The sequence below is a fragment of the Mercenaria mercenaria genome, chromosome 8 (genome assembly GCF_021730395.1).
Source record: "Mercenaria mercenaria strain notata chromosome 8, MADL_Memer_1, whole genome shotgun sequence".
NCBI lineage: Eukaryota > Metazoa > Mollusca > Bivalvia > Venerida > Veneridae > Mercenaria > Mercenaria mercenaria.
In genome coordinates this window covers 7,122,910-7,150,386 of record NC_069368.1, presented here as the reverse complement: position 1 = coordinate 7,150,386, position 27,477 = coordinate 7,122,910, and the positions used below count along the sequence as shown (strand labels likewise).

At 35.9% G+C, this 27,477-nt stretch overlaps 1 protein-coding gene across 1 annotated transcript; it reads right to left on the bottom strand.

Moving 5' to 3' along the window:
* Positions 1-843: 843 nt before the first annotated feature.
* Positions 844-23,197, bottom strand: LOC123523122 (ankyrin repeat family A protein 2-like). The gene is made up of 7 exons (XM_045300764.2): positions 22,958-23,197; positions 16,608-16,657; positions 7,175-7,238; positions 6,314-6,379; positions 5,566-5,789; positions 3,627-3,774; positions 844-1,721 (listed from the first exon to the last, which is right to left on the bottom strand). Exons 1-7 carry the CDS (start codon positions 23,151-23,153, stop codon positions 1,669-1,671), a joined length of 801 nt encoding a protein of 266 aa, XP_045156699.2. The 5' UTR covers positions 23,154-23,197; the 3' UTR covers positions 844-1,668.
* Positions 23,198-27,477: the final 4,280 nt, after the last annotated feature.

The following is a 27,477-nucleotide window of genomic DNA, read 5'->3' as shown; positions in this document are numbered from 1 at the left end:
AAATTAATGAAATATGTAAGCTGGAGTTTATGGACCTTGTATCATATGATGTGGGTGATGAAGTGGGCCAAATATGTTAAGTTTTAATCAAATCCATTCAGGAATTAGAGATATAGTGGAAGTGCATCATAATTAACCAGAAATTTAAGTAAGAAAGGGGCATAATCCATGCAATACTGGTGCCAGAGATATGGCCCTTGTGTACCATGGAGTAGGTGAGGAAACCATTTAGTTTGAAGCTATTCCACCAAGTTGTAGAAGTATAAAGAAGGTGCATCAAAACTTTTCACCAAGGTGTGATGCTTGGTCAAGTAGGATAGCTCTCGATATCCTTCATAAAGTCCAATTTAAAATCTCTGTTGAAGTAATTCAATTTATTGAAATAATATCCTCAGTAAATCCAATATTCTGATAATATTGCTTTTATACAAACTTAAACTGCAATTGAGCTCAAAAGATATTAGATTTCATTCAAAAGATAACCAAATGAAGAAAATGTTTCCTTTACATAAATTGCATGGAATAAAATTCTATGCCCCATGTGGTGCCCCAATGTTTGATCCGTTCCACAAAGTATAAACAGCAATAAAAATAAAGCATTTTAAGTAGTTTCTGTCAGCTTCCATGCAGGATTAGTTCTTCTAAAAATTTCTGTTATTTAGTTAGAAAAGAAGTTACTGAAAATTTCAATATTTCTGTATGTGGAACAATAGGAGATTTCTAGACCATTCTTTTCAGATGTAGTGAAATTAATCCTAAAAATAGACCGAGGAAAACCATACTTAATGCAACTGCATCATTATATTTTGAAGATGACAATGCAATGGAAATAAGAACAACATACAACTTTGTATAATTTAATTCACGTACATAAATGTCGCGCAAAAACTGGCCAAGGCAGCACTACTCTGCAAAACAGCATACTTTTATAGTGTTACAACACCAATCAATTTTTAGACCAAGACGACTATTCTGCAAAACAACATACTGATATACAGTGATGCGAGACCTGATATCTTCTGATCCAAATGACAAGAGGGCATTATTCTGCAAAACAAATACTCTGATATAGAGCGTTAAGACCCACATGACATTAATAATAACATCAGTTTAATGTTAGTGAGCCTCCTATAAAAAATCTGGGTCTAAGAGCCTTGGTCGACCATCCCTGTGTCATTAAGCTATATCAAAAGCCTTGTGTCAACGAGCACTGTGTTGTGAACCTGTATCAAGAAGCCCAGTACCATTGAGCCCTGTGTAAGTAAGCTGTTTCAACAATTCAGGTGTCGACAAGCCCTGTGTAGGAAAATTGTATCAACGAGCCTCGTGTCGATGAGCCCTGTGTAAGTAAGCTGTTTTAACAAGCCCTGTGTTGTGAACAGGTAGTATCTCTCTATGATATAGACAGGCAGGTTTTGTATGGTATTGCAACTTCTGTATCTTATACACTATAAAGCACAACATTTCAGACTTCCTGGTGTCTAATTAAAGAGACTTCCTTGAATCTGAAGGCATTTTTTTCTCGAAGATATATTTTTAATCACATTTTCTGGCTTCACTTCTGAAGTCTATAGTGTTCCACCAGAAGCAACAACTCTAGTGAGATAACCTGCTTTACTGCTGAGAGCATCCATTGTTCACAGACTTTCCTGATGACAGGCGACATCTTCATATGAATGAATCAAACAGTTTCAACAAATGTGACTCGATCGTTTGTTGAACTGAAAATAAACAAATGCCTTTGTTAATACCACAGTAGCAGGAAAGCAACCAGTTGTAATTCATAATGTCGGATATAAAAAAAAAATCAAATTTCGAAAGTGAGTACGAGATTTTTCTTTCAGCTCTGAAAGCGCCTGGCTGCAGTCAAGCATGAACATTCAAAACAAAACTTAGAAAGGTCCATCCAAAACCATGTTTGGCAAAGATCTTTCAAACAGTTCATTACAAGTTGTGTATAAAGGCTTTTTCTATTTTCACTTCTAGTGGCCCCTAATAAGTGGAATAATCTAAACAAGAGGGCCATGATGGCCCTATATCGCTCACCTGTTATCATTGCACTTGAGGACAAGAAGGTCCTCAGAAAAAATATCTAAGTCCAAAGGACAGGAACAATGGAAAGAAATTTAACCAAAAAGGAAAACAAAATTCTTACAAGGTATAGATATGTCAAAATACACCTAAAAATTGGAGGTACCATCCATGTTGTACCACAGAAAAGTGGTCTCGGTTTTTCCCTACGGCCTATAATAAAAAAGTTACTAAAAATAGGCTATTTATAGTAACGTAAAAGGGAAGTAATTCAAAAGAAAATTAATGTAAGTTAATAAAAGAAGGATCTGCCAAATAAATCTGTTGACATAAATGAAATTTCAGATCAGTATCTTCATTAGTTACGGAGATATACCCATTTTAATTTGAAATAAAGGGAGGTAATTTGACATAAAATCAGTCCATAGTTATCTACCCTGATTGGCTCGGTCCAACTAATGACAATAATGAAATTTCAAATAAGTCCTGTAAGTATTTACTGATATAAATCCATTTTGACTACAATCCGGGGAGGTAATCAGATATAAAATAACTCTGGAAACTACGATTGGATCTGATTTGTCATGGAATCCACGATTTATTGTTGTTGAAGATATTTTGAAAGTTTTGTGTATCAAATAAAACCATAAATGAAGTCTCTATATGGCTGCAAAAGCCAAAATAGCCAATTTTGGACATTTAAGGGGCCATAACTCTGGAACCCATGATGGAATCTGGCCAGTTTAAGAAAGGAACCAAGATCTTGTGGTGATACAAGTTGTGTGCAAGTTTGGTTAAAGTCAAATCATAAATGAAGTTGCTATTGTGCAGACAAGGTCAAAATAGCTAATTTTGGCCCTTTCAGGGGCCATAACTCTGGAACCCATTAGGGGATATGGCCGGTTCAAGAAAGGAACTGAGATCTTATGGCAACACAAGTTTTGTGCAAGTCTGATTAAATTCAAATTATAAATGAAGCTGCTACTGTGCAGACAAGGGCAAAATAGCTAATTCTGGTCCTTTCAGGGGCCATAACTCTGGAACCCATAATGGAATCTGGCCAGTTAAAAAAAGGAACCAAGATCTTATGGTGATACAAGTTGTGTGCCAGTTTGGTAAAAATCAGATCATAAATAAAGCTAGTGCAGACAAGGTCAAAATAGCTGATTTTGGCCCTTTCAGGGGCCATAACTCTGGAACCCATAATGGGATCTGGCCAGTTCAAGAAAGGAAACGAGATCTTATGGTGATACAAGTTGTGTGCAAGTTTGGTTAAAATAAAATCATAAATGAAACCACTATCGTGCAGACAAGAAATTGTTGACGGACGGACGCACGGACGGACGCACGGACACACGACGGACGACGGACGAAAGGTGATCACAAAAGCTCACCTTGTCACTATGTGACAGGTGAGCTAACAAAACAGATAGGTCCATGTTAATGCTATGGAACAGGTTTGGTGAAGATTCATTCAGCGGTGTCACAAGAACAGGCTGCTTGAAGGAATTTCTTTTTTCAGCTCATGGTATTTTAAGGGGTCAAGGGGAACAATCTGAACAAAGTGGAGAGATAAGAGGTCCATACAAAGATACCTGTTTTGTGTCCCTGACCTACAGCAAGGTCCATTGCTGTGTAACCATTGTCATTCTGCAGTGTGATATCAGCACCATATTCCAGCAGAAGTTTGACACAACTTGTGTGGTTGTTGTATGCTGCATACATCAAACTGCTGCTATATGTCTGCAAGAAATGTGACAAAACATAATAGTAATAACTGCATGCATACACATACTGTGAAACTGTTCAATTTGTGGGCAGTTTTAGCCAAACAGCTATTTTATGGAGACACTAATTCGTAGAATTTGGCCACTGAACATAAAATGAATGGGCATCTTATTTGTCGCGATTTAATTTTACAGACTTACTTGTCAGGCTTTAATTTTACAGACTAATAATATCTGTCATGTGTTTACGAATCGGATAGAAATATCTGTCCCGAGGGCACCTGCACATTGGGCGGTAATGAGGCTTGCCGAATTACCGCCCATGCGCAGGTGGCTGAGGGACGGATATTTCCATACGATTCGTAAACACATGACTGATATTTTTTCTTGCATATCGTATACATGTAAGCATTTTATTCTGGCAGATTATTTTTCTTGCATACCATATTTTACAAAAGGTAGAAATAGTTTCTTTTTAGCACTCTTTCTTAAAGAAGAGAATGAACAAAAAGCGCAGGAAATTAACGTCCGTAAGCAGAAGTGACGTCATGATGTTTTGCGTTACGCACAATAACAAAGTTCCACTTTAGTTTTGTCGTTTGTAGCGTAACGTGATGTTTTTATGGTAAACTAACGTATTTTGAATCGAGAAATATACTGTAAGGAACGGAGAGAAACTATCAAGGTACCTGCTTTTCCCGTATTTTACATAAACAATATATTATCAGTGCATGAACCACTAGTTGTCATTAACAGCACGAGAGTCATCTGGCATGGGGGGTGCCAGATGGGTTTTGCCAACATGGGTAAAATCACCGGAAATGCCAGTCCGGTGTGCAAGAATTATTTGTCAGGATTTAATTTTACAGACTTATTTGTCAGGATTTAATTTCACAGACTTATTTGTCAAGATTTAATTTCACAGACTTATTTGTAAGGATTTAATTTCACAGACTTGTTTGTCAAGATTTAATTTTACAGACTTATTTGTCAGGATTTAATTTTACAGACTTATTTGTCAGGATTTAATTACACATATTGAATCAACTATGAAATTCATATGAATTAGCCCCGCGAAACAAATACTAATGATTTCATAGTATAGAGAAATTGTATTTAAAAGCAAAATAATTCTATCTGACCTTTGTTTTCAAAGTGTGACCTTTGACATACTGACCTAGATAGTGCACTCTGCACATTGCACTACTGAGGTTAAACAACTAATGCTATTTATCTGAAAATCTTTCCACTGGTTTAAAAGATATGAAACAGACACATAACCTCAAATGAGGCATTGATCTAGTGACCTTGCTTGTGTGTGTTGAGCATTTATGTGCAGTTTGAAAATTCACTGAACACTTAGTACAGATTCCTCCAGCAAAGAACGACAGGTGGACCCGACTAAACCCAATATAGCCATCATATACTTTTTTATCTTAGGTATAAGAAATTCAGAAGGATTGAGAACTGCATCCAAATACCTTGATTCTTTTTCATTTTGTTTTTGTTAGGTTTAGCGTCACACCAACAAAACTTATGTCATAATGTGACATTTCCAGGTTTTAATGGTGGGTTTGGTGGAAGACTACCTGGGTGTTGTTGTGGTGGTTAAATGTGTAAAGATATTTTCAAATCAAACAATGCTCCACAAAGTTGTCCGCCAGACACAATTTTGTGCACACACACAGAGATACACTGACACAAAGAGAGGGGTAATACTATATGCTCCTCACTGTCATTTTCAATGGTGGGTACATAAAAGGGAAATTTCTTCAGAGGCATGACTACAAACAGAAAAAAAAATTACCTCATCTAAAAAGTTGACATTCATACCAAGCTGTAACAGTATCTTCACAATCTCTGAGTAACCATAGCAACTGGAAAAAAGTAGAGCATTTTCACCATGGTTACCCATAATGCCAAGGTCAACATTCATATCCAGCAGGTATTTTACAGTAATCAACTGGCCATTGGCACATGCCCACAACAGTGGAGTCAAACCAAAGTCATCCGTTCTGTTCAGATCAGTTCCTGTTGGAAAATACGAACAATAGAATATTTATACAAAATTTTATTTGTATCAACAATACATGCATTAGTCAGTTAGATCAAATGTATATTTAAAAGGAATGTTAGATATGTAAAGGGTATCAGTAAACATGTGCTTATCTAACAGCACTAAAATAAAATGCAATTTCTCCAGCCGTAAACCACAGAAGAGGTTTAGTTACCTTAAACCATCAAACAATTCCTATACTCAAAGAAATTTCCTACATTTATAAGGCCAATTATTTTCCTAATTTTATGATGCTTGATAACTTTGTACCACAAAACATGCACAAGTTCTGTAGTGAATGTATTGCAAGCCCTTAACAGTGCAATATTACTCTGAGAAAGAATTATCAAATAATTTTCCACTTTGCCAGGCTGAATCATTACTCTGATCATTTCAGTTGAGTCATTTCTCATCTGACTGTAATGTAAAATTCATTGTTTTCTGCCTTTTTATCCACAGATGTCATATAAATAATGTTTCCAGAATACATTTTGAATACCTTGTTCAACTTCTTGTTTCAGCATGTTCAACTCTCCCTGTGCTGCCATCTGATGGACTGTTATGCCTGAATTACAGATAAACATGGCGTTTGAACTTTCAAATTAAATTATTACTGATCCACAAGTCATTTTTTTTATTAACTGACTACAATAACACTTTTTAATTTACCAGTAACTTCCATTTACCTCAGACTTGGACTTACCGAGTTTCACACTGGAAATAAAGTGTTTCACATTGAAAGTAAGGTGTCTCACATTGGAAATGAGGTCTTATTTGGAGTAGGGTGTTTCACATAGGAAAGTTAAGTGTTTCACATCAGAAGTAAGCTGTTTCACACCGGTAGTTAGCTGTTTCACAATGGTAGTTAGCTGTTTCACATTGAATGTAAGATGTTTCACATATGAAGTAAGCTGTTTCACAATGGTAGTTTAACACATGTTTCACACTGAATGTAAGATGTTTCACACTGGAAGTAAGGTGTTTCACATTTAATATATGGTGTTTCACATAAAAAGTAAGGTGCTTCACACTGGCAGTCAGGTGTTTCACATTGGCAGTTAGATGTTTCAAATTGGTAGTTAGATGTTTCACATTGGTAGTTGGGTGTTTCACATTGGTAGTTTGATGTTTCACATTGAAAGTAAGCTGCTTCAAACTTAAAGTAAGGTTTGAGTACATGTAATATCAGACATTTTCACATGACCAAAATTTACAAAGTTTAGGTTCAGCCTAACCAACCATATTTTATCTTTACTTAATAAGTTTTTTCGCTAAAAGTAATGAAAATCCAAAATTTTGTGAAATAAATGAAAAATATTTAACCTACAGACTTTAGAAGAAACACTGCACAAAATCTTACTTTGAAATACAGGTGTTGTCGTCTGAACATTTCCCCTCTGGACATTGGTCATCACAGTTGCCGGCTGAAAATAAAATTTACAAATGTATTGAAAAGTATATCTTACAACAAAAGCTGTGTAATGACGTCTGCTTGACTATTTGAAGCCCTTCCAACTTATTTGCTTACACGCAAAGTTAACGCTTTAGCAAGATTTTCTAATTTGGAAAATGGGCATAATTTTGCTACAAGAGATCACAGAGTGATCTTGGCGCCACCAATGTGCCATTTTTGAGTGTTCCAAATTTCAAGACTTATTGACTAGCTCAAGGTCAAATTTCAGTTCCGTACACAACACTGTGCATGTGGTCCATGCATGTGGTCCAAATTTGAAAGCTGTAGCTTCAGAAATGTAAGTAAGTAAGTAAGTAACGACTTTATTTAAAGTGGATAACATATACGGCATTGGATACATTTTTCAAAACCGATTAACAATATGGTCCACTGTATACAATGTATAACTATGTACAGAACATCAAACATACATGTAATAAACTATATACAGATATAACAAACCTGAAAGGAGAACATTATAATATGGAAAGAAGTAAAAGGCAATGACAATGAATCAATTTTATGTAAAAATGTACAACCTAAACATATAAAATATACCAAATCAAGAAAAACTTAAAATATGACAATATGTGACTATTAATATTGTTTTGTATTCTAATTATATATAACAGAGAAGTGCCACTGAAGATATGATCTTTTGAATTTTTCTAACGTATCTAAGGAGCGTATATGTATAGGAATGTTGTTCCAAATTACAGCTCCAGAGTACTGTAATGATTTACGAAAGAATTCAATTCTTGGCTTTGGTACTTTAATTTCATTGTTTTCATTTGATCTAAGTTGGCGATCACCTGTTTGTTTTTCAATAAATTTTGAACCAAGGTGTTCAGTAGAGTGATCTTTAATGGATTTATAAACAAGGATTGCCTTTTTATACTTTATTCTTTCAGAAAAAGTCATCCATTTTAATTCTTTAAACAATTCAGCTGATGGAGCATTATATTCTTTGTCAAGTATGATTCTTGCGGCACGTTTTTGAAATTTTAAGACAGATTCTAGAAGCTCATCAGTACAGTTCCCCCATATAGTACAACAATAATCAAGGTGCGGTAAAATGTAAGAATTGAAAAATAGTTTTCTTGAATGTAGGTTCAGGTAAGATTTTATTCGTAAAAGAAGATATAAATTGGAATTGCATTTTTTCATAGTTTGTTCAACTTGGATCTTCCAGTTCAGATGTTCATCAACATGTACTCCTAACAGCTTTTCATGTGATGAATATGATAGGGGCTGACCCTGCATTTGTATGCTATTAGAACTGATGTGATTTTTAATTTTATTGTTGTTATAAGAGGCTGTGATATACATAGTTTTAGTTTTAGATATGTTTGGAAGCATTGAGTTTTCTTTGCACCATTCATCTACTTTGTTAATGTCAGATTGCAGGGTGTTGTGTACTTCAGTCACAGTTTTACCAAATGCAGACATTGTTGCATCATCAGCAAACATGTCAATGGATGAATTATGTGTGTGTAAAGGAAGGTCATTTATATATAGTATAAAAAGTATAGGTCCAAGAACAGAGCCTTGTGGAACTCCCGCAGAAATTTCTTTGGGAGAAGAAAGCTGTCCAGATACACATACTTGTTGAGAGCGGTTCTCTAAATACGATGATAACCATTTAACAGAGGTTTCACTGAACTTATACAGGTATAATTTTTCTATTAACAAGGAGTGGTTTACAAGGTCAAACGCTTTTGTTAGATCTAGAAATATAGTGCCAACAAAAGAGTTTTTATTAATGGCATTAATCCAGTCATCAATTATATTTGTAAGTGCAGTCTCACAGGAGTGATTTGCTCGAAAGCCTGACTGTTTGGAATGCAGAAGATGATAAGTTTCCAAGAAATCCTTTATTTGATTTGAAACATGCCTTTCAATAAGCTTAGATAATATTGGAAGTATTGATATTGGTCTATAGTTAGATTTGTCAGATTTTGAATGCTTTTTATAAATTGGTGTTATTTTGGCTGTTTTAAACTTTCCTGGAAATTTGCATTGTGTTAAACTTAGGTTAATTATCTTTGTGAGAGGCTGAGCTATTATTTGATGACTTATCTTTAATATTCTGGAGCCTATGTCATCTAACCCAGTTGCCTTCGATTCATCTAGTGATTTTAATTCCTTTAGTATGAATTCTTCAGTAATGGGTTGTATTTGAAATGAGTTATTTTCAACTTTACTTTCAACAAATTCTTTAATGATTTTTTCACTTTCAGGTGTAAGATGTTCTGGTGGATTTGGTACTGTTTTAAAAACATTTGCAAAAAAAGTGTTAAATACTTCAGCAGTTGCCTTTGGATCTATTATTGGGTTTCCATTATCGTCATTAATGTAATTGGTTTGATAATTTTTACTTTTACCAGATAAGTCTTGGAGATGTTTCCATAACTTCTTAGTGTCTTTCTTACTGTTGTTGATATTTTGTGAGTAAAATGACTTTTTTGCCTCTTTGGTAAGAGATTTTACTTTTTTTCTCCAGAACTTGAATTCACCTTGGTTTTTGACCTCTTAGCTTGAGTTTTTGAGTTTATTGCATTCTTGATTTCTGGGCTAAACCAGTCTGGTTGTTGTTTATACTTAACCCGACGCTCTTTCTTGGGCAGATGCTGATTCATAACTTCAAGAAAGATTTTAAGAAATGTGTCTAGGGCATCATCTGCGTCATCATAAATGTCTATCACGGACCATGGTTGCCTTTCTAGGTCATGTAAAAATTCTTGTTCTTTGAAGTTTTTATAAGACCTGTATTTAATTGTTGAATGTAATGGGCCATTTCTTGATTTGTTTGAAAGCTTGCGAGTAAAACAGACAGGAAAGTGGTCGCTAAATGCAAGCGGTGGTATTTGTATGTTTGTTATGTTTGATGGGTAATTTGTATAAAGATGGTCAATAATTGTTGAAGATGCATTCGTGACTCTTGTTGGTTTATCTACTAGTTGAGTGAGATTGTGTGCATTTACTATGTTGTTCCATTCACTATTTATTGTTCTGTTTTCAAAACAGTTATAGTTAAAATCTCCAAGAAGAATTGTTTCTTTATTTTCTGAATATACTATCTCTAAGGATTTTTCAAATTCTTTATTCCATGACTGGTTTGAGGAAGGTGGTCTATATACGTAGCAGAAAAGAAGAGATTTTTGGTTAGTAGAACTTTGTCCTTGAAATTGATCTAGTGACCTACTTTCAGGAACAAAATATCAAAGCCCTAGACCCTGTGGTTTTGGACAAGAGGTTTTTCAAATTTTTTCTCTATATAAACCATGTGACCCCCGGGGCGGGGCCATATTAGACCCCAGGGAAATAATTTGAATCATCTTGGTAGAGGACCACTAGATGATGCTTCATACCAAATATCAAAGCCCTAGGCTCTGTTGTTTTGAACAAGAAGATTTTTAAAGTTTTTCCCTATATAAATCTATGTAAATTATAGAAATAAACAAAGGGCCATAACTCACTCAAAAATTGCTGAACCAGTCTGATTTTCAGGGGAACATAACTAGGGTACCAATACATTATTCTGACAAAGTTTGGTCAAAATCCCCCTGGTAGTTTCTGAGAAGATGCGATAACGAGAAATTGTTAACGGACGGAAGGACGGACGGACGACGGACCATGGACGCAGAGTGATTTGAAAAGCCCACCATCTGATGATGGTTGGCTAAAAATGTCAGCAAGGGTAATGAAATTTGCCATGTGAGGTCAGCTCATGATGCAAAAGAAGTGTGCAGGATCTGGAAAAAACTTGGTACAGTTATTCCTGAGATAAACTAGAAGATGCTTTTGTAGAAAAACGCATGTCTCCCCCAATGCATAGTCATATAGGCAGGAAGTCAATAGGGGACAGGAGCAAATGTCAAAGCGACAATGATGGCTGGCTGCAATAGGAATCCTCTACTTGGCATGTCCAACCATTCCACTAAGTTTCAACATTCTGGGCTTAGTGGTTCTAAAGTTATGAAACATGTTCAGGCCCCTGTGACCTTGACCTTTGATCAAGTGACCCCAAAATCAGTAGGGGTCATCTACTCTGTATGTCCAATCATATATATAGTTTCAACATTCTGGGTCAAGTGGTTCTCAAGTTAGTGATTGAAAAGCGTTTTGTACGTTCAGCCCCCTGTGACCTTGAATTATGATGGTTTTCCCCAAAAAACAGTAGGGGTCATCTACTCTGTAACTCCTATCACCCTATGAAATTTGAAGGTTCAAGGTCAAATGGTTCTCAAGTTACTGACTGGAAATGAATTTCCATGTTCTGTTCATTGCGACCTTGACCTTTTAAAGAGGAGCCGCAAAAACAATAGGGGTCATTTACTCTGTAAGTATTATCCTTTGAAGTTTCAACATTCTAAGTCAAGTGGTTCTCAAGCTACTGACTGGAAATGGATTTCTATGTTCTGTTTACTGCGACCTTGACCTTTAATAGTGACCCAAAATTCAATAGGGTTCATCTACTCTGCATGTCAAATCATCCTATGAAGTTTCAACATTCTGGGTCAAGTGGTTTTCAAGTTACTGACCGGAAATGTTTTTCCATGTTCAGGCACCTGTGACCTTGACCTTTAATAGAGGGATCCCAAAATCAATAGAGGTCATCTCCTCTGCAATCTTTCTATTAAGTTTCAACATTCTCGGTAAAGTGGTTCTCAAGTTATTGATCGGAAATGGTTTTCCAAGTTCAGGTCCCTGTGACCTTGACCTTTATTAGAGCGACCCCAAACGCAATAGCGGTCATTTACTCTGCATGACCAATCATCTTATGAAGTTTCAACGTTATGGGGCAAGTGGCCCTCATGTTATTGATCGGAAATGGTTTTCCATGTTCAGGCCCCTGTGACTCTGACCATTGATGGAGTGACCCAGAAACAATAGGGGTTGTCTACTTCAAAAGCCCTGCCACCCTGTGAAGTTTGAAGGTTCTAGGTCAAATGGTTCTCCAGTTACTGATCAGAAATGGAGTGTGACGTACAGACGGACAGGGTCTCCCCCAGCAGAGAAGGTGGGGGTGCGGGGGTGGGGGGGGAGAGACATAATGCCTATGTGCATAACTGTCTCAAAATTTTTGGCAAATAAACTGCCAGTTACGCAATGTGAGGTCATCTCGTGATGAAGGTCACTTGTGCAGTTTGAAAGCATTTGACCTAGTTTGAGAAGCCTACATACATGTAAAACTTTTACATGAAATCGGAGTTAGAAAGAGTGACATAATTTTGACAAAATAACAAGAGCTTTCCATAAGACAGCCAATGCTCAACTATTCAAACTGCCGTCCAAGAAGCAGGAATATAACTAGTATCCAAAATGTTAAAATATCTATAGAGTTTCAATCCAGTATCTGCATTAGTTTTGGAGATAGTAACTTGCATGCAAAACTTTAATTAAAACTTTTAAGTTCAAAAGGGGACATAATGTGGCCAAAATGCATGTCAGAGTTATGGAACTTGATGCTAACCCCAAAGACACATGGGAAGACCTATTCCGAGAAAGATAACTGACTTACACAATGCTCCTTTGTTGTAAATAGCCCAGGTTGGTTTCGGGTTTATAAAACATTAGTTTTAAGTACATATAACTGAAACAAATACATAAAAAAAGGAAAAACACCATGTGTTTAAAATGGTCAAGTACTACAAATGCCCGACTTTTTAAGCATCTGTAAATATACAACATTTTTATTGCATGAAAATCCGTGCACATTTGATAGACATTGTGATGATTATAGGTTAGCAATGTTTAGTCAAACACATCCTTTCATAATACAGATTCTTCAGGATATGACACAGATATCATTTTGTCACATTTTTTGAACATCTTTGAAGTAACTGTAAGTTTATTTATTTGATAGTGTTGTATATAAGTACATGCATTAAATAGTTTTATCATTACATTATAACAAGATCATCTGGATCACATGGTGCATAAATCAATCAATCTCTTGTATATTCTAGCAAGATAATCCGATGTCGTGTAACATTTTGATAGTTTATTTACTCAATAAATTACCTCGAACTAGGTATATATATGTGGGTAATTTAAGGACAAAGGTTTGGATAACGTTTTTACTAACTTTGACAACTTTGTAAGACTTGGTCTTTCTTGAACAAGCTATATTTTTTTATGTCTCCACCATTAAAAATGGAGAAGAGAACAAGGCATATAGTGTTACTTGTGGACGTGAGTCTATGTGTACGCAAAAAAATGTCTAGCTGTCTGAGCATTTTCGGATTTTGAAATGTGGCAAAATAATTGCCAAAATAAGAGGACATGTCACTGGCAAAATCTAGACCCTTAGGTCAGAGGTCAAGGTCACACTTGGAAGTCATTAGATGTGTGTGTGCACAAAATCTTTTCTTGCATACAGCATTTGCACCTTGTCAGATCTTGAAATTATATGCTATAAGTAACCACTATTATAAGATGAAAAGCAACTAAATACATGTACTACTTTCCAGTTCATTACCCACAGGCCCAAACATCACATAATACAACAATTCTTCAACTGCCCCCGTAGGCTATTAGACGTTATACATTAGACAGGTATACATTTTTTTGGCAGTTTCCTGCATTACATGGAATATTACAATGTGATTATAAGTAATTATGTGTACAAATTTACGTATTTAACATGTTATGGAAGTAATTATACTGACACGAGTTTCCATATTAAATATATATTTTTACAGAACAAAGGTGTATTTAAACTATTTATAAAGTTATATAAGCAATTATTTATTCAATAATTACAACAGCAGAGAGAAAATTGAGTTTAATGATTCGGGAATGTCCCATCTTAACTTGGACATAATAATTATTTTCTTATTTGAAAAGGAAAATAACCCCAGTGTTATAACAAGCTTTCCTCATGCAATATAATTATCACGGCTGATATATTTGTACAACTGTTCAAAGTATTTGAGAGGGATGAGTTGAATTTGCACAATATTTTATTTGTACTCGTGGATTTTTACCCCTACAAATCTACCTCCCATAAAAGGAGGCAGTCCCAAAGCAAAAAAGTATGTTTTTTCCCAATTATGAATCAGATTCCCACAAGGATGTTAACTTTCAGGGTTCTTGCTGTTCTAAAATAGTTTTACTAGTTTATCGCTGTTCATTTTGGTTACATAAACAACAGTTATAATATTCTACAACTGAAAATATTGCACTGAAGAATATCACCTTTATATACATTTTGATGATTCATAATTTTTCCGATTTAAGACAATATCCCAGAGCATTTTCCCAATTCCACCGTAGTTGGTGGCATTCCCAAACTGATGGGAAAAAGGCCTTGTACTTTCACATTTCAGGTGGAAATTTGAACTCTTACCTGTAATATGATAGTGTAACCCTGCCTAGTTATTTGTACTGCCTTAATATTTGTACTGTTGTTGTCTCCTAATTTTTATTCAGAGCCATTTTTCAAAACATATTCAGTAAAATAATCACACTGATGTTACATTAAAGTGTTAGTCAAAAGTAAAGTAAATTGAATTCCGTTACCTACATGACACAAGTTCGGCATGTTCAAAGGTGTAACTGGGGGGTGGGGGGGCAGGGCCCTTGACCCCAATTTTGAGGGTAGTGTCCAGCATATGGTTTGAACTTTTTTTCAAAGTTTTGTCCCTTTTTTTACTTTGCATTTTTGGGTTAAGTTTTTGTATGTAAGCTGATATCTCAGTACCTACTAATGGGAAAGGATTGAAACTTCAAACACTTGTCCATTGTCATGAGCTGGTAAGAGTCACAAACTGATACAAATGGCTCTTGTGTGACTTTCTCTCAAGTCTGTTCAAATTATACCAATTTGTCAAAAAATATGGCTCTCAGGAGGCATGGTCTCTTTTCACTATATGTACATGTTCCATAACCTGTTTTGCAATTTTACAAGATTATGCCCCTTTATCAACTCTTATATTCATTCAATTGACAAGGGTGTTGATTAGTCGAGCATTGTCCTCCGACAGCTCTAGTTTTTATAAGAAATGCTTAAGTTCATTATTTTCAACCTTTTGCCGACTTGCATGTATTAATGGTGTGTCGAACGTTTTCAAGAGCTGCATGCCATCGCTCCAAATTACACAAAATGGTTTTAGGATGCATTAGACAGCATCAAGTTGTAATGAATCATTTCATTTTACAATGCACATACACATGTTTCATTAATCGGCTTCACATTGGGCTGCATGGCACCAAACTTTATATGCCTCTCCAAGTTACACAAAATGGTTTCAATACGCATTAGATGGTATCATGTTTAAATGAAACCTTCCATTTTACACTGCACAAATTCATGTTGCGTTTAAAGTTTTCACATTGGACTGCATGCCATGGTATCAAGTTTTTATACGCCGCTCTGAATTACACAAAGCGGTTTCAATATGCATTAGTTGCATCAAGTTGTAATAAATCATTTAATTAACACTGCACATTCTCATGTTGGTTTAAACAGCTTCAAATTGAGCCGCAACAAGTTTTTCAATGCATCGTTTCGTGTTTCGATGGGTTGCATGAAGTTTTGTTTTAAATGGTTTCAAAATACAATGCGCTGAATGCAAATATATTAGACAGGATGGAGTTTTAGACCAGACGGCGTTGAAATGCACTGCACTGACTGACTTGTTAATGGATGGATTGTATATTTGCTCATTCTGGCGGTAATCGCTGCCCATAGCAAACTTACAAAATAATGGATATTTGCTGAAATTATCAAACGTTTGTTTGTTTTTTTATCAGGTAAGTGGGTTTCTATGGTATTTTGAACTCTAAGGATATGTGCATGCATCAGTTCTATGTCTATGTCACACTCGGTTTTGCCTTTCAGCGTTGTAGATTTCAAACTGACAAAGTTATGGAATGTATAAAATGCTCACGTCTATGTTTTGATATTTGAATGGGCTCGTTTCTTGCCGTTTTTAACTCTTATGATCAAACCAGCCTGTTTGGGGCCCTTACATGTGACAAAACAACTAATCAGGAAGAATGTCATAGCAATTTGGTTCTGCATGTTTAAAAGATGGCTTTATACTTAAATAAATCTTGTTCAAGCTCTTTTTTTGTTGCAAACTTGTACACTTCACATCCTGCTCCTTGAATGGCATAAGTCAAATAGTTTAACCATTGTAAAATAAAACAAATCATGGGCCATACCTCTGCTGAAAATCAATGACCTTGAACATGCCAATAATATGCATAATAAAGCTTGGCAGTGACCATTTCTGTATTTGATACCTCCACAAAGTAGGCATATGGTAAAAAAAACACAAAATTTCATGCCCTCAAAATTAAACGGTTTCACAATATATATTTTTCCTACCCTGACTGGTGTTTCATGACGTTTTGCTTTTGTTGGAGAGACTGATCCACCTGCAATACAAAAACAAAATATTTTGGTATAATGAGTCATAACTGACCTTTTCAGAAGTTTTTTGTTTTAAATGTGGCAGCCACATTTTTGGTTTTGACCATAATATATATCAGTTTCTTTCAAGCTCATGTTTATTTGTTTGTCTTTTTAACTCAAAATAAATCTTATCTAAATATTCCCTTTCTCTAGTACCTGTTGTCAAATGTTTTTCATAGGGGTCATCTTAGTCTACAGTGATTCATTTTGCCCTGCGTCTTGCGTCAAATACGCACATTTTTTCTGAAGGACGCTTACAATCCATAATTGTGTGTCCTCAGTACGCAACAAATTCGGGCAGAGGATAATATTACTCAGTAGTAGCAGTACGATACACCAGTAGCAAAATGTATGTACACGCGATTGGAAGCTGTGTTTGTCAAATCCCCGGATATAAACACGATGCCTCTGAAAAAAAAAAGACCAAATTGGATCCGAACCAACAGAGTTTGGCAGGTTTTTTTGGGGGAAATCAGCAACACGTTTTACAAAAAAGGCAGTGCGGACATACATTTTGCTACTGTTGTTGTACTGCTACTAGTACTACCGAGTACTGGAGACATAAGATAGCAGGCATGGTTTCACCGAGTCTAGCCATGAGCACTGGTGAAAACTACTCCAGTGGTACTCTATTTTCACAATTAACATGCACTGAAGACTAGGTGCTGTGAGGCAGCTCTAAATAGTCTTTAAAACTGGAAAAGCCTTTTCAACATAGTTTTAAACCTTTGAAACTAGTCATTTGAACTTTTTTCTAGTCAGTAATGTTTCATCTCTAAAGGAACTAAACATATAAAAATGTGTAAAGGTGAAGAAACCCCTTGTTGTATTTAATGATTCAAAATCTTTGGGACTCATTAATTTTGGCTTGGGACTCATTGTTTCAAAATATGTGAGTCCCAAGGACTCGCAAATTTAAAGTCAATCTCAAAATGAATCACTGAGTCTGTATATAATAAATAACCACAGACAATCATCCTGTGAAGTTTGACCACTGTAGGCACAGGCCTTCTTTAGTTAGTGAGAGGAAACAGTTTCCAGTTTAGAGTTCAATCTGAGGTAACACATTCTGGGGGATCATGACATAGGATTTTAAGAGACAGTATCAAACAGTTTCCACCACATACATATTGGGAAAAGTGACCACACCCCCAGGTGGCCATGTTTTTCGAGGAAACAGAATAATCTGTACAATCTTCGAAAATGGTCACCCAAGAAACATTTGTGTAAAATTATATCAAAATTAGGCCTGCTGTCTCTGACAAGATTTTTAGTGTTTCCATGGTAGAGGGTCACACATGAACCATTTGTGTGAAATTATTATTATTTCACACTGGCCAGCAGACAAAGTTTTATGAGGATCCATTAAACAGTTTGGGAGTTGTTGAAAGATATTTCTTTTTTTAGCTCTAGTGGCCGTTAAAATGGGCTGAACCTCTCCATATGACTAGAAGTGGGAGAGGAACCTGACAACAATGCTACAGACAAGTCTGATGAAGATCACTCAGTGAACTAGGGCTCCGGGCTTAGCACATGTCACATTGTCTCATTATGAAGAGCATTTGTGCCAAGTAATATTAAAATCCCTTGTAGATGTCAGAGTTATGGATCTGACATGAAAATGCAGATGGAAGGAATAATGAACAGATGGAAAAGCGCAATCCTATTGTCCCTGAAACTAGTTTTCAAGCAGTCCAGTATGGGACTTATAACATAAAACAGCAATATTTATAAATAAGATTTTCCTATATAAAATTTTTCTATTAAAATACTGTTGCATATTTTAGATAATCAATTTCTTATGTAATCTATCAATACTGGTTGGCGAGCTAATGTTGCCGCTAATGTTGCCGCATAGATAGCCTCGCCGTTTTGAAATAAAATTGATTAAACTCTTGATCCCTTAAAATCAAGTTCATCATCAGTCAAAAACATTCAAAATCTATAACTACTGAACATCTTACCAAAATCGAAAAGTATTTAATATATTTACAATTACTCAGAATTTTTCTTTATAAAAATCCTGTCAAAATGTCTGGGGATTCCGCTTCCGATGTGCAAACTGTTGTACTCCGAGTCAAAAAATATGCACTTCCAACTCGGCAAGCAGACATCAAACACAGAGTGGTAAGAAGGAAGCTCAGGTAAGCTTAAAATGATACTTATAGAATTAAATGAGTGATTTACTGTTGTTTTTCCATCTAAAACAGTTACCTGACCGAGTGTTAGTATGCCATTTACCAATGTTTACCTTACGAGTATATACATTGAACCACAGGAACCTGAAATTCTATCCATAAGCCAACACAAGTCTATATAAAAAGTGACCTCCTCTATATAAAACAAGAGCTGTCCATAAGACAGCCAATGCTCGACTATTCGAATTATTGTTCCAGAAGCAGGAAAATTTTACCCTAAATGTTAAAATATCTATAGAGTTTCAATCCAGTATCTGCATTCGTTTAGGAGATAGTAACTTGCATGCAAAACTTTAACCAAAGTTTTATGTTCAAAAGGGGACATAATTTGACCAAAATGCATGTCAGAGTTATGGGACTTGATGCAATCAACTAGTTTTATAACCCCGAAGGCACATGTGAAGTTTCAATTTAATATCTGCATTTGTTCTGCAGATAATAACTTGCACACACAACTTTAACCAGAATTTTCTAAGTCTAAAAGGGGGCATAATTTGCACAAAATACATGTCAGAGTTATGGGACTTGACCCAGTGAGGATGGTAACTGATCTTGAAAAATAAAAAATAAGTTTCAAATATATAATGCCTTTAAGTAATAGCTGTATGTACTTGCATGCAAAACTTTAACCAGGATTTTCTACGTCCAAAAGGGGGCATAATTTGGCCAAAATGCAGGTCAGAGTTATGGGATTTGATGCTATCAACTAGTTTTATAACCCTGAAGACACATGTGAAGTTTCAATTCAATATCTGCATTAGTTTTGGAGATAGTAACTTGCATGTAAAATTTTAACCAGGATTTTCTAAGTCCAAAAGGGGGTACAATTTGCTCAAAATACATGTCAGAGTTATGGAACTTGACCCAGTGAGGTTGGTAATTGACCTAGAAAAAGAAAAAATAAGTTTCAAAGCTATATGCCTTTAAATGATAGCTGTATGTACTTGCATGCAAAACTTTAACCAAGGTGTGACGCCGACGCCAGGGTGAGTAGAATAGCTAGACTATTCTTTGAATAGTCGAGCTAAACAATACCAGGAATGCAATGCATTCACACCACACCCGCCACATATGAAAAAGAAAATTTCAAAAAAACAGAATGTGGGTGTGATTGGGTGGTGTAATTATCTAAGGGCAACTAAAATATACACGGAACTGTGCTTACTTGTCGCAGTCACCCTACAGACTAACATAAAATCAACAGTTTCAACAACATTTTGTTCATCGTCTAAGCCATTGCATGACGTCACAGGTTAACTCCCTGAGGCCGATATCGTAACATACCTGCTGCGGCAAGATAAGAATTACCACCTGACGTCGAATAACATTATCTGATCTTATCATAATCACACTCGCATATAGTATAGTCAATTGAAATCATGCAGGGAAACATTATTAACTTGGGTGAAAATTAAAATAAATTTACAAAATATTTGAACAAATACCCAATTTCGTCCGTAGTTAATATCCAAATAGAACAATATTCTCATTTCGAAATATTCACAATTTTAACACACCTATTGCGTTTTATAGAAATTTGAACATTTCTGATTTTCTTACTTTTTTAACATGTTAACACATTAAATTCCAATAAATAAAAATACATCATTAACAAAGAATATTTACATCAGCATTACTGAAAATTTACACCTGTTTGTTTGTTTATTTTGATGTATAACACCCGTTTTTGTGTTTATTTTGATGTATAATCTATTTCTAAAGTAAAACATGTATATTAAGTTGTAATATTTACATCCATCTTTGAATAATTATTAAATTTACAAACGAGTTTATTTACACATATTTTTTATATTTTATGAAACATGTTTTGTGTTATTTGTTATCCATTTGTATCGTATGAGCTGTAAGTGAACCAATATTTCAGCCTTCTAAAACTTAACATTTTCCGACCATTCATTTCACTGATGGAATTTCATCGTCGGAATCATCATCCAACGGAACTGATATGACAGAATCAGCATGATAATAAAGATTTTCTTCATTTTAAGAAAGATCTCTGGCCGACGACATTATTTTACTCATTTGAAATACAGTATGAAGTTAGAACGAAACACAGCGGAGTTCGTCTTTTTTATTTCGTTTACATGACTGCATAATTACAAATTAGTAATTATAACATCTAAGAAATAATAGCCAGTATGCAAAATAATTTTGCTTTTGTCAGGATTATCAAAAATGAACAAGTACGTGATGCAATCAGCATGACCTAGGTGCTGCGACTATACTCGTCAATCGCCGTCCTGGTCAAACTGAGGTCAGATGATGTTTGAAGATGAGGAATGGTCATAGGTTACATCTGTATTAGTATCAATTCATTCTTGTAAGCGGTATTGATGCTAGATGAAACGGTCCCATTTGGTTAACCAAGAGATGGCCCATTTAAAGCAACCTAAGTCCAAAATGAGGTCAAGGTCAAACTGAGGTCAGGTGATGTCTGAAGATGAGGAATGGTCACAGGTTACATCTGCATTAGTATCAATTCATTCTAGTAAGGGTTATTAATACTAGACGAAACGGTCCCATTTGGTTAACTTTGTACGGATGGACGAACGAACGGACGAACAGGACAATCACTATATGCCTCCCGCATCAGTAGATGCCAGGGGCATAAAAAGTGTATATAGATACTTTTATCTTACTCTTGAAACTATTTATTTATTTTCTCTGAGGCAAAATATGTGACGTCACACAATGGTATCGGCGATGAATGAAATGTTGTTAAAACTGTTGATTTTGTGTTAGTCAATACAGTGACAGTGACAAGTCAGCACAGTTCCAGGTTTATTTTCGTTGCCCTTAGATAATTACACCACCCGATCACACTCGCACTTCTGTCTTACGAAATTTTATTGTTTTCATGTGGTGGGTGGGGTGTGGATGCATTGCATTCCTGATGTGTGTGGTTTTTTTTTAATATAAAGGAGGGTCCTTTTTTATATACTGGGACTTGTGTTGGCTTTAATATGGATAGAATTTCAGGTTCCTGTGATTGAACTAAAATACTGAGTCAAGTTACCTATGCTCGGCCATTTTCATTACATTATTGCTTATACTGTTTTACTTAAGTTCTTCAGTTTTGTTCAGATGCGAGTGTTAAACAGTACACCACTGTAGAAAGTAAGTCAAGTAATCAAGCGTCTGATTGATCACAGATTTTGGAGTAAAATGGGTGCGGTGCAACTAAGATCAAACACCACTAATTTCACTAGATACGAACCAATGCTCGGCCACCCATTTATAAAGCTTGTTAAAGTTAAGTGCTTTGTTTTTATTATATTTTCATGTTATTAAACATGATTCTTAAATAAATTATGAATATGATAATAATATTTCAGTATTTCGATATAGTTTATCACGTACTGAACCTACATGTATTTCAATTCTTACAGTTTTCTTTCATTCATGCTAAATCACTTTATAATAGTTATCAAGAATAATACAATAGAAAATGCTTTTAAATATGTGAATTTAAATGAAAAAACAACTAGTTAAACTCATAATCGCAACGTGCGGGTGTGGCGCATGCGCGGTGTGGGCTATTATTTACACTGGCAACACCTATGGTGCCGACGATAGAAGGCGCTTTTAGCGGTAAAAACATATAACTTTCATATACTTTGTATATAAATCAATAGAGTATATATTTTAGCAAATATTTATGTAAAAATTACCCAGTTGAACATTTTTTATCATATTGCAATTATCGAAACTCCAAAAAACGCTAAATGACAGCTGTTATTATTGATCGTTTTCGTCTGCAACAGAAAAGCAAGCACCTGGCTGACACAGATTTGATCCCATTTTGAATTGGCATCCATAACCCGAAAAGTAAACGAACACTGAAAGCAAGGTTTTCAAGTTACATTTTTGATTAACAATAAAGAATATTATGTGGCGGAGCACTGGACTGGCCGAGCATAAGTAACTTGACTCTAGGAATAAAACCGCTATTAACATCTTATTGCCACTCAACAGAATGTAAAAGGAGACAATTATCAGTTGTGTTCATTAAACTATTCATTTATGAATGAACCACATACAAACCTTCAGCTAGAACAGAGGCGACTTCCAGGTCAATGAGTTCCTGATCGCTGTCAATAGGCGACACCAGTCTTAAAGCACTCAGTTTTTTCACTGGTGACATCAACAGGCGTCGTGTTCTTTCTGGAGACAAACGTTTGACATGTTTTGGTGACTTATTCTTCGAATCCGTTGGTGAAACAGAATTATCCATTTCCATTGTTTGTTGCACCAAATGGCGGTGATTGGTATAAGGGGGATAACTATGTATAAACTTTTTTGGTATATCAGGAAGTGGTTAAAACAAACTGTGAGTACGCCGAGTTGCGACCAAGAGAAGTCTATTAAAATAAACCAGAATTTGGTAAAAACGATCCGTATTGTAGTAGATCTATTTGTACACTCATGGGCAAAATTACCACAGTACTAAGGGGGTCCCAAATAGACCACGAAGATGTGTGCAATATAGTTGAAAGAAATTATATTCCTTCAGTTAAATAATAATAATAATAATAATAACAATAAAACCAATATCTACAAATATCATAATAATGAAATTTAAGTCAAAACAGTGAATGTGCATGATCTAACCTTTTTATCTTTTTACAATAATTAGATCTACAAAAAAAGAAACATATTATATATTGAGATAAAATCAAATTATCTGGATCTATACTGAATTTCTAATATCAGTAATAATGCAAAAAGTATACCCCTTTTCATGCTTTAATTTATTTTACAAACATTGAAATGCACATGGGGTTTTCAGTCAGTTAACAATATTCCAGGTCTTACTCTTAAAGATAAGTTGAAAGTTACTGAGTCTTGCATTGTCAAAAACTTAAATCTGACCATAAGTTTGGCTGTCGTCGGATTGGCCAGTAAATTTACCCGTTCCAAACAAATGTAGATTTCTACTCTTATGTTGACGATGGTATTGGGTATTACAGGCCGATATTTTCAAATTTTAGTACAAAAACTTTCATTGATTCGAATAAGGAAAACCTATATAAAATCTTTTTTCTGGTCCAGATGTCCAAAGCTGTAACTCTGATTATCAGACGCCAACATTAACCTTTTGGATGTGTGCACGCATTGTGCGTATAATATACTTAAGGTTAGGGTTAGGTTTAACCTAGCGGGACGGTTCATAGTGGGTTAAAACTATATTTGTTTATTTCTGATATAATCCCAATCTGTCACTCTACGTTCCCCACAATACAGAAATGCAACGAAAGGGATAAAGATGCCACGTGATGGACTATTTCCAATACTGTCTACATTCTAAACATCACGACAGCTGGTGCATAGATAAAATTTACAAAAAAAAACAACAACAAAACATAACACTGTTTATTTGTTTGGTTCAAAGTCACACCGACACAATTTTCTCAGGTCATATGGCGACTTGTGGAAGAAGACCCAGGCATTATTGCAGGCAAAGGCGGAACATGCTTAAACTAAGCAACTCTTGTTCCAACTCTTATTTTAACAAAATGTTGAATGCGAAATGCAGTAGCGTTGGCGAGGATCATGAATGAAAAATATTTAGGTCAGCTAATGTAACAAATATATGAAATATACTTTAGAAAACGACTAACCAGCCACTTGTTATTTTGCCAATATCTAAAATTATCCAAAGTACTTTTATTTTATTGATAACAATGCAGAATCATTACCATATAGATCTAAGAACGAACTTACCGTAATTTTTAAAATACTAACTGGAAAAATAGCAAATTGCGGGAAAGTTTTTTATCCAGTGTATAAAGAAGAAAACAAGCAAAACAACTGGAAAAACGCACAGACAGTGTGAACTGACTCGCATTTTCTCAATAGCCGAAGTTTGTGGTCTAGTGTAAATCTAGTTTTGTTGGATTTAGAGTCACGCCGACGCATTCTGGGTCATACGGCGACTTTTCCAGCTTTTGACGGCGAAGAAGTCCCCAGGTGTCTCTTTGGGAGTTGTTTCATGCCTTGGTTAGCAATTAGCTATAACCCCCGACCTTCTGTAAGCCAGTTGGATGTTTTCATTTGTCTTTGTGCTTGTTCGCTTATTGCATAGCCTTCAACTGTAACCAATATGAGCGGTTCTTCCAAATGTTAAGTCATTTCAGTTGGAGCATATTGCAAGATACTGAAGACGCTCAAACACCAGAAGATTCTCTCGTTTACTGGCGCGCCAGATGTAAAGCACCCATCAAAAGAAATCTTTTCCGACCGACATGTTATTTTAGTTGGAAGAGCAGGAGATCGAACTCTTCACAATTGGTTTCGGTATCAGTGTTTGTTACAAATAGACTACTGCGTCCGCTCTAATATGCTTTCAACTCAATCTAACGAAAAAGAAACTTTAACAAGCCTCTACTTGTTAGTGTAGGATCATTTCAAGGTATGTGTGCCCTATGTGTGCCCTAATAAGATGAATTGAATGTTACTTTTTAGTTTGTCAGTTTTGAGTATATGCTCATTTTTATATGCCCAATGAGCAACAAAGGCAATATATAAATTGTGATTAAATTTACGGTTAAACACTTAACGAAACTTCTAACATTCTTCAATATTCTACAATAATTACGTATGTTTCTCAGACAATTAGTATAGGTTATAGATCATTTATTGAACTTCTAATGCAATTAAGTTTGCCGAAACGGAGCGTAGCGTAGTGGAGGCAAAACTTAATGCATTTAGAAGTTCAATAAGTGTATCTATAACCGGCTTATAGTTTAACGCCCAGTTTCATTTAACTGACAGGTCAAAACCGCAAAAAGTTCCCTGAAGTAAACTAACCACGCCTTCTGTTAATTCATTGGCTAGTCTTATCTTCACTCATGGTGGAGAAGTACATGTTTACTACAACTCTATACAAGGTCATTTTAGTGCCAACCTTTAGCAAAACAGCGGTTGATCCAGTGCTGGATTTTAATTTAGTTTATATCATAAATACATCAGTCTTATCGAGTAGTTTGTGGAACACAATTTTATATTCTTATTCAATGGAAATATAATATGCAGGTTTAACTCGTAATGATCTAACAGTACAATTCAAGCAACTACATGTATAAATAAAACAAGACAAAGTAGAATTTACGTGCACCCTGGTTTATTTTTAGACCAGTAGAGGTAGTGAAAGGTTCAGAAAGGTCAAACTTGAACTATACTGACGAGATAAAGAAACGCCTCATTCAAACTCGGTATACAATTTTTCGTTAACCGTGATTCAAAATTAGAAAAGAACAATTCCATTCGCAAATTAGATGCTTTACAAGAATTTATGGTCAATAAGAAATCATTTTATTGTCGCATTAAGCTTAAATCTTGAATTTTAATAGCCCGGTCGGAGAAATTGCATTAGAAAAATCAGTAGCGCGTGTGGCCACCTCTGCTAGCAACCACAGCAGCAAGGCGACGCCTCATAGAGCCGCACCAGTTGCGTAACAGATACCGTGGGATTCTGGCCTACTCCTGGTGCAGCGCTGCAACCAGTTCCCGGACGTTTGCTGGCTGGGGTTGACGTTGGCGTAACCGCCGTCCAAGATAATCCCACGCGTGTTCAATCGGATTGCAGTCCGGTGAACACGCCGGCCAAGGTAAAACATTAATGTTTCTAGCCTGTAGAAAGTCCCTGGTGACGCGTGCAACGTGAGGTCGCGCGTTGTCGTGCTGATAGACTAATCCTTGACGTTGACGGAATAAAGGGACAACTACATGACGTAATATCTGGTCGATGTAACGCCTGGCTGTGAGATTACCTTGGCAAACGACGAGTTGGGACTTAAACCTATGGTTGATTGCTGCCCACACCATTACTCCACCTCCACCGTAACGATTGTGCTCCAAAACGCAATTGTTTGCGTAGCGTTCATGGCGTCGTCTATAGACACGGATACGTCCGTCGGCGTTCCACAAGTTGAAACGCGACTCGTCACTGAACACTACGTTCTGCCAACGCTGGCCGCGATGGTTGCGGGCCCAAATAAGACGTTGGTGACGGTGGCGTAACGTTAGAATTAGACCGCGGTAGGGCCTACGACAGGTAATTCCGCGTTCTCTGAGTCGATTTCTCACTGTATGTCGACTAATTGGACGTCCACGGTTACCTACAACTATACGTGACGTAGATTGCGCCGTCACAAATCTGTCACGTAAATGACGTTGACGTATATAATTATCCTGTCGTATTGACGTTACACGCGGTCTACCTGAACGTGGTCTATCGATAGACGTTCCCGTGTCTCTAACACGTCGAATAAGACGCACAATTGTCGAACGAGAGACGTTAAAACGTCTAGCAACTTGTTCCTGCGTTCGCCCACATTCAAGCATAGCCAAAACCTGAGCCCTCTCTTCAGAATTCAGCCTCGGCATTACGAAAACTAATATTTTTTTCAGAGAATAGCTGAAAATATGGTTGTGTGTCGTATTACACATGTACATGTGCAAAAATCGTTCAATCAAACCACATGGTTTACATGCACGGACTGCACGAGGAAATCATGACCAGGTACATGAAGTGAACAAATGGCTGAATGAAATCGCGCGAG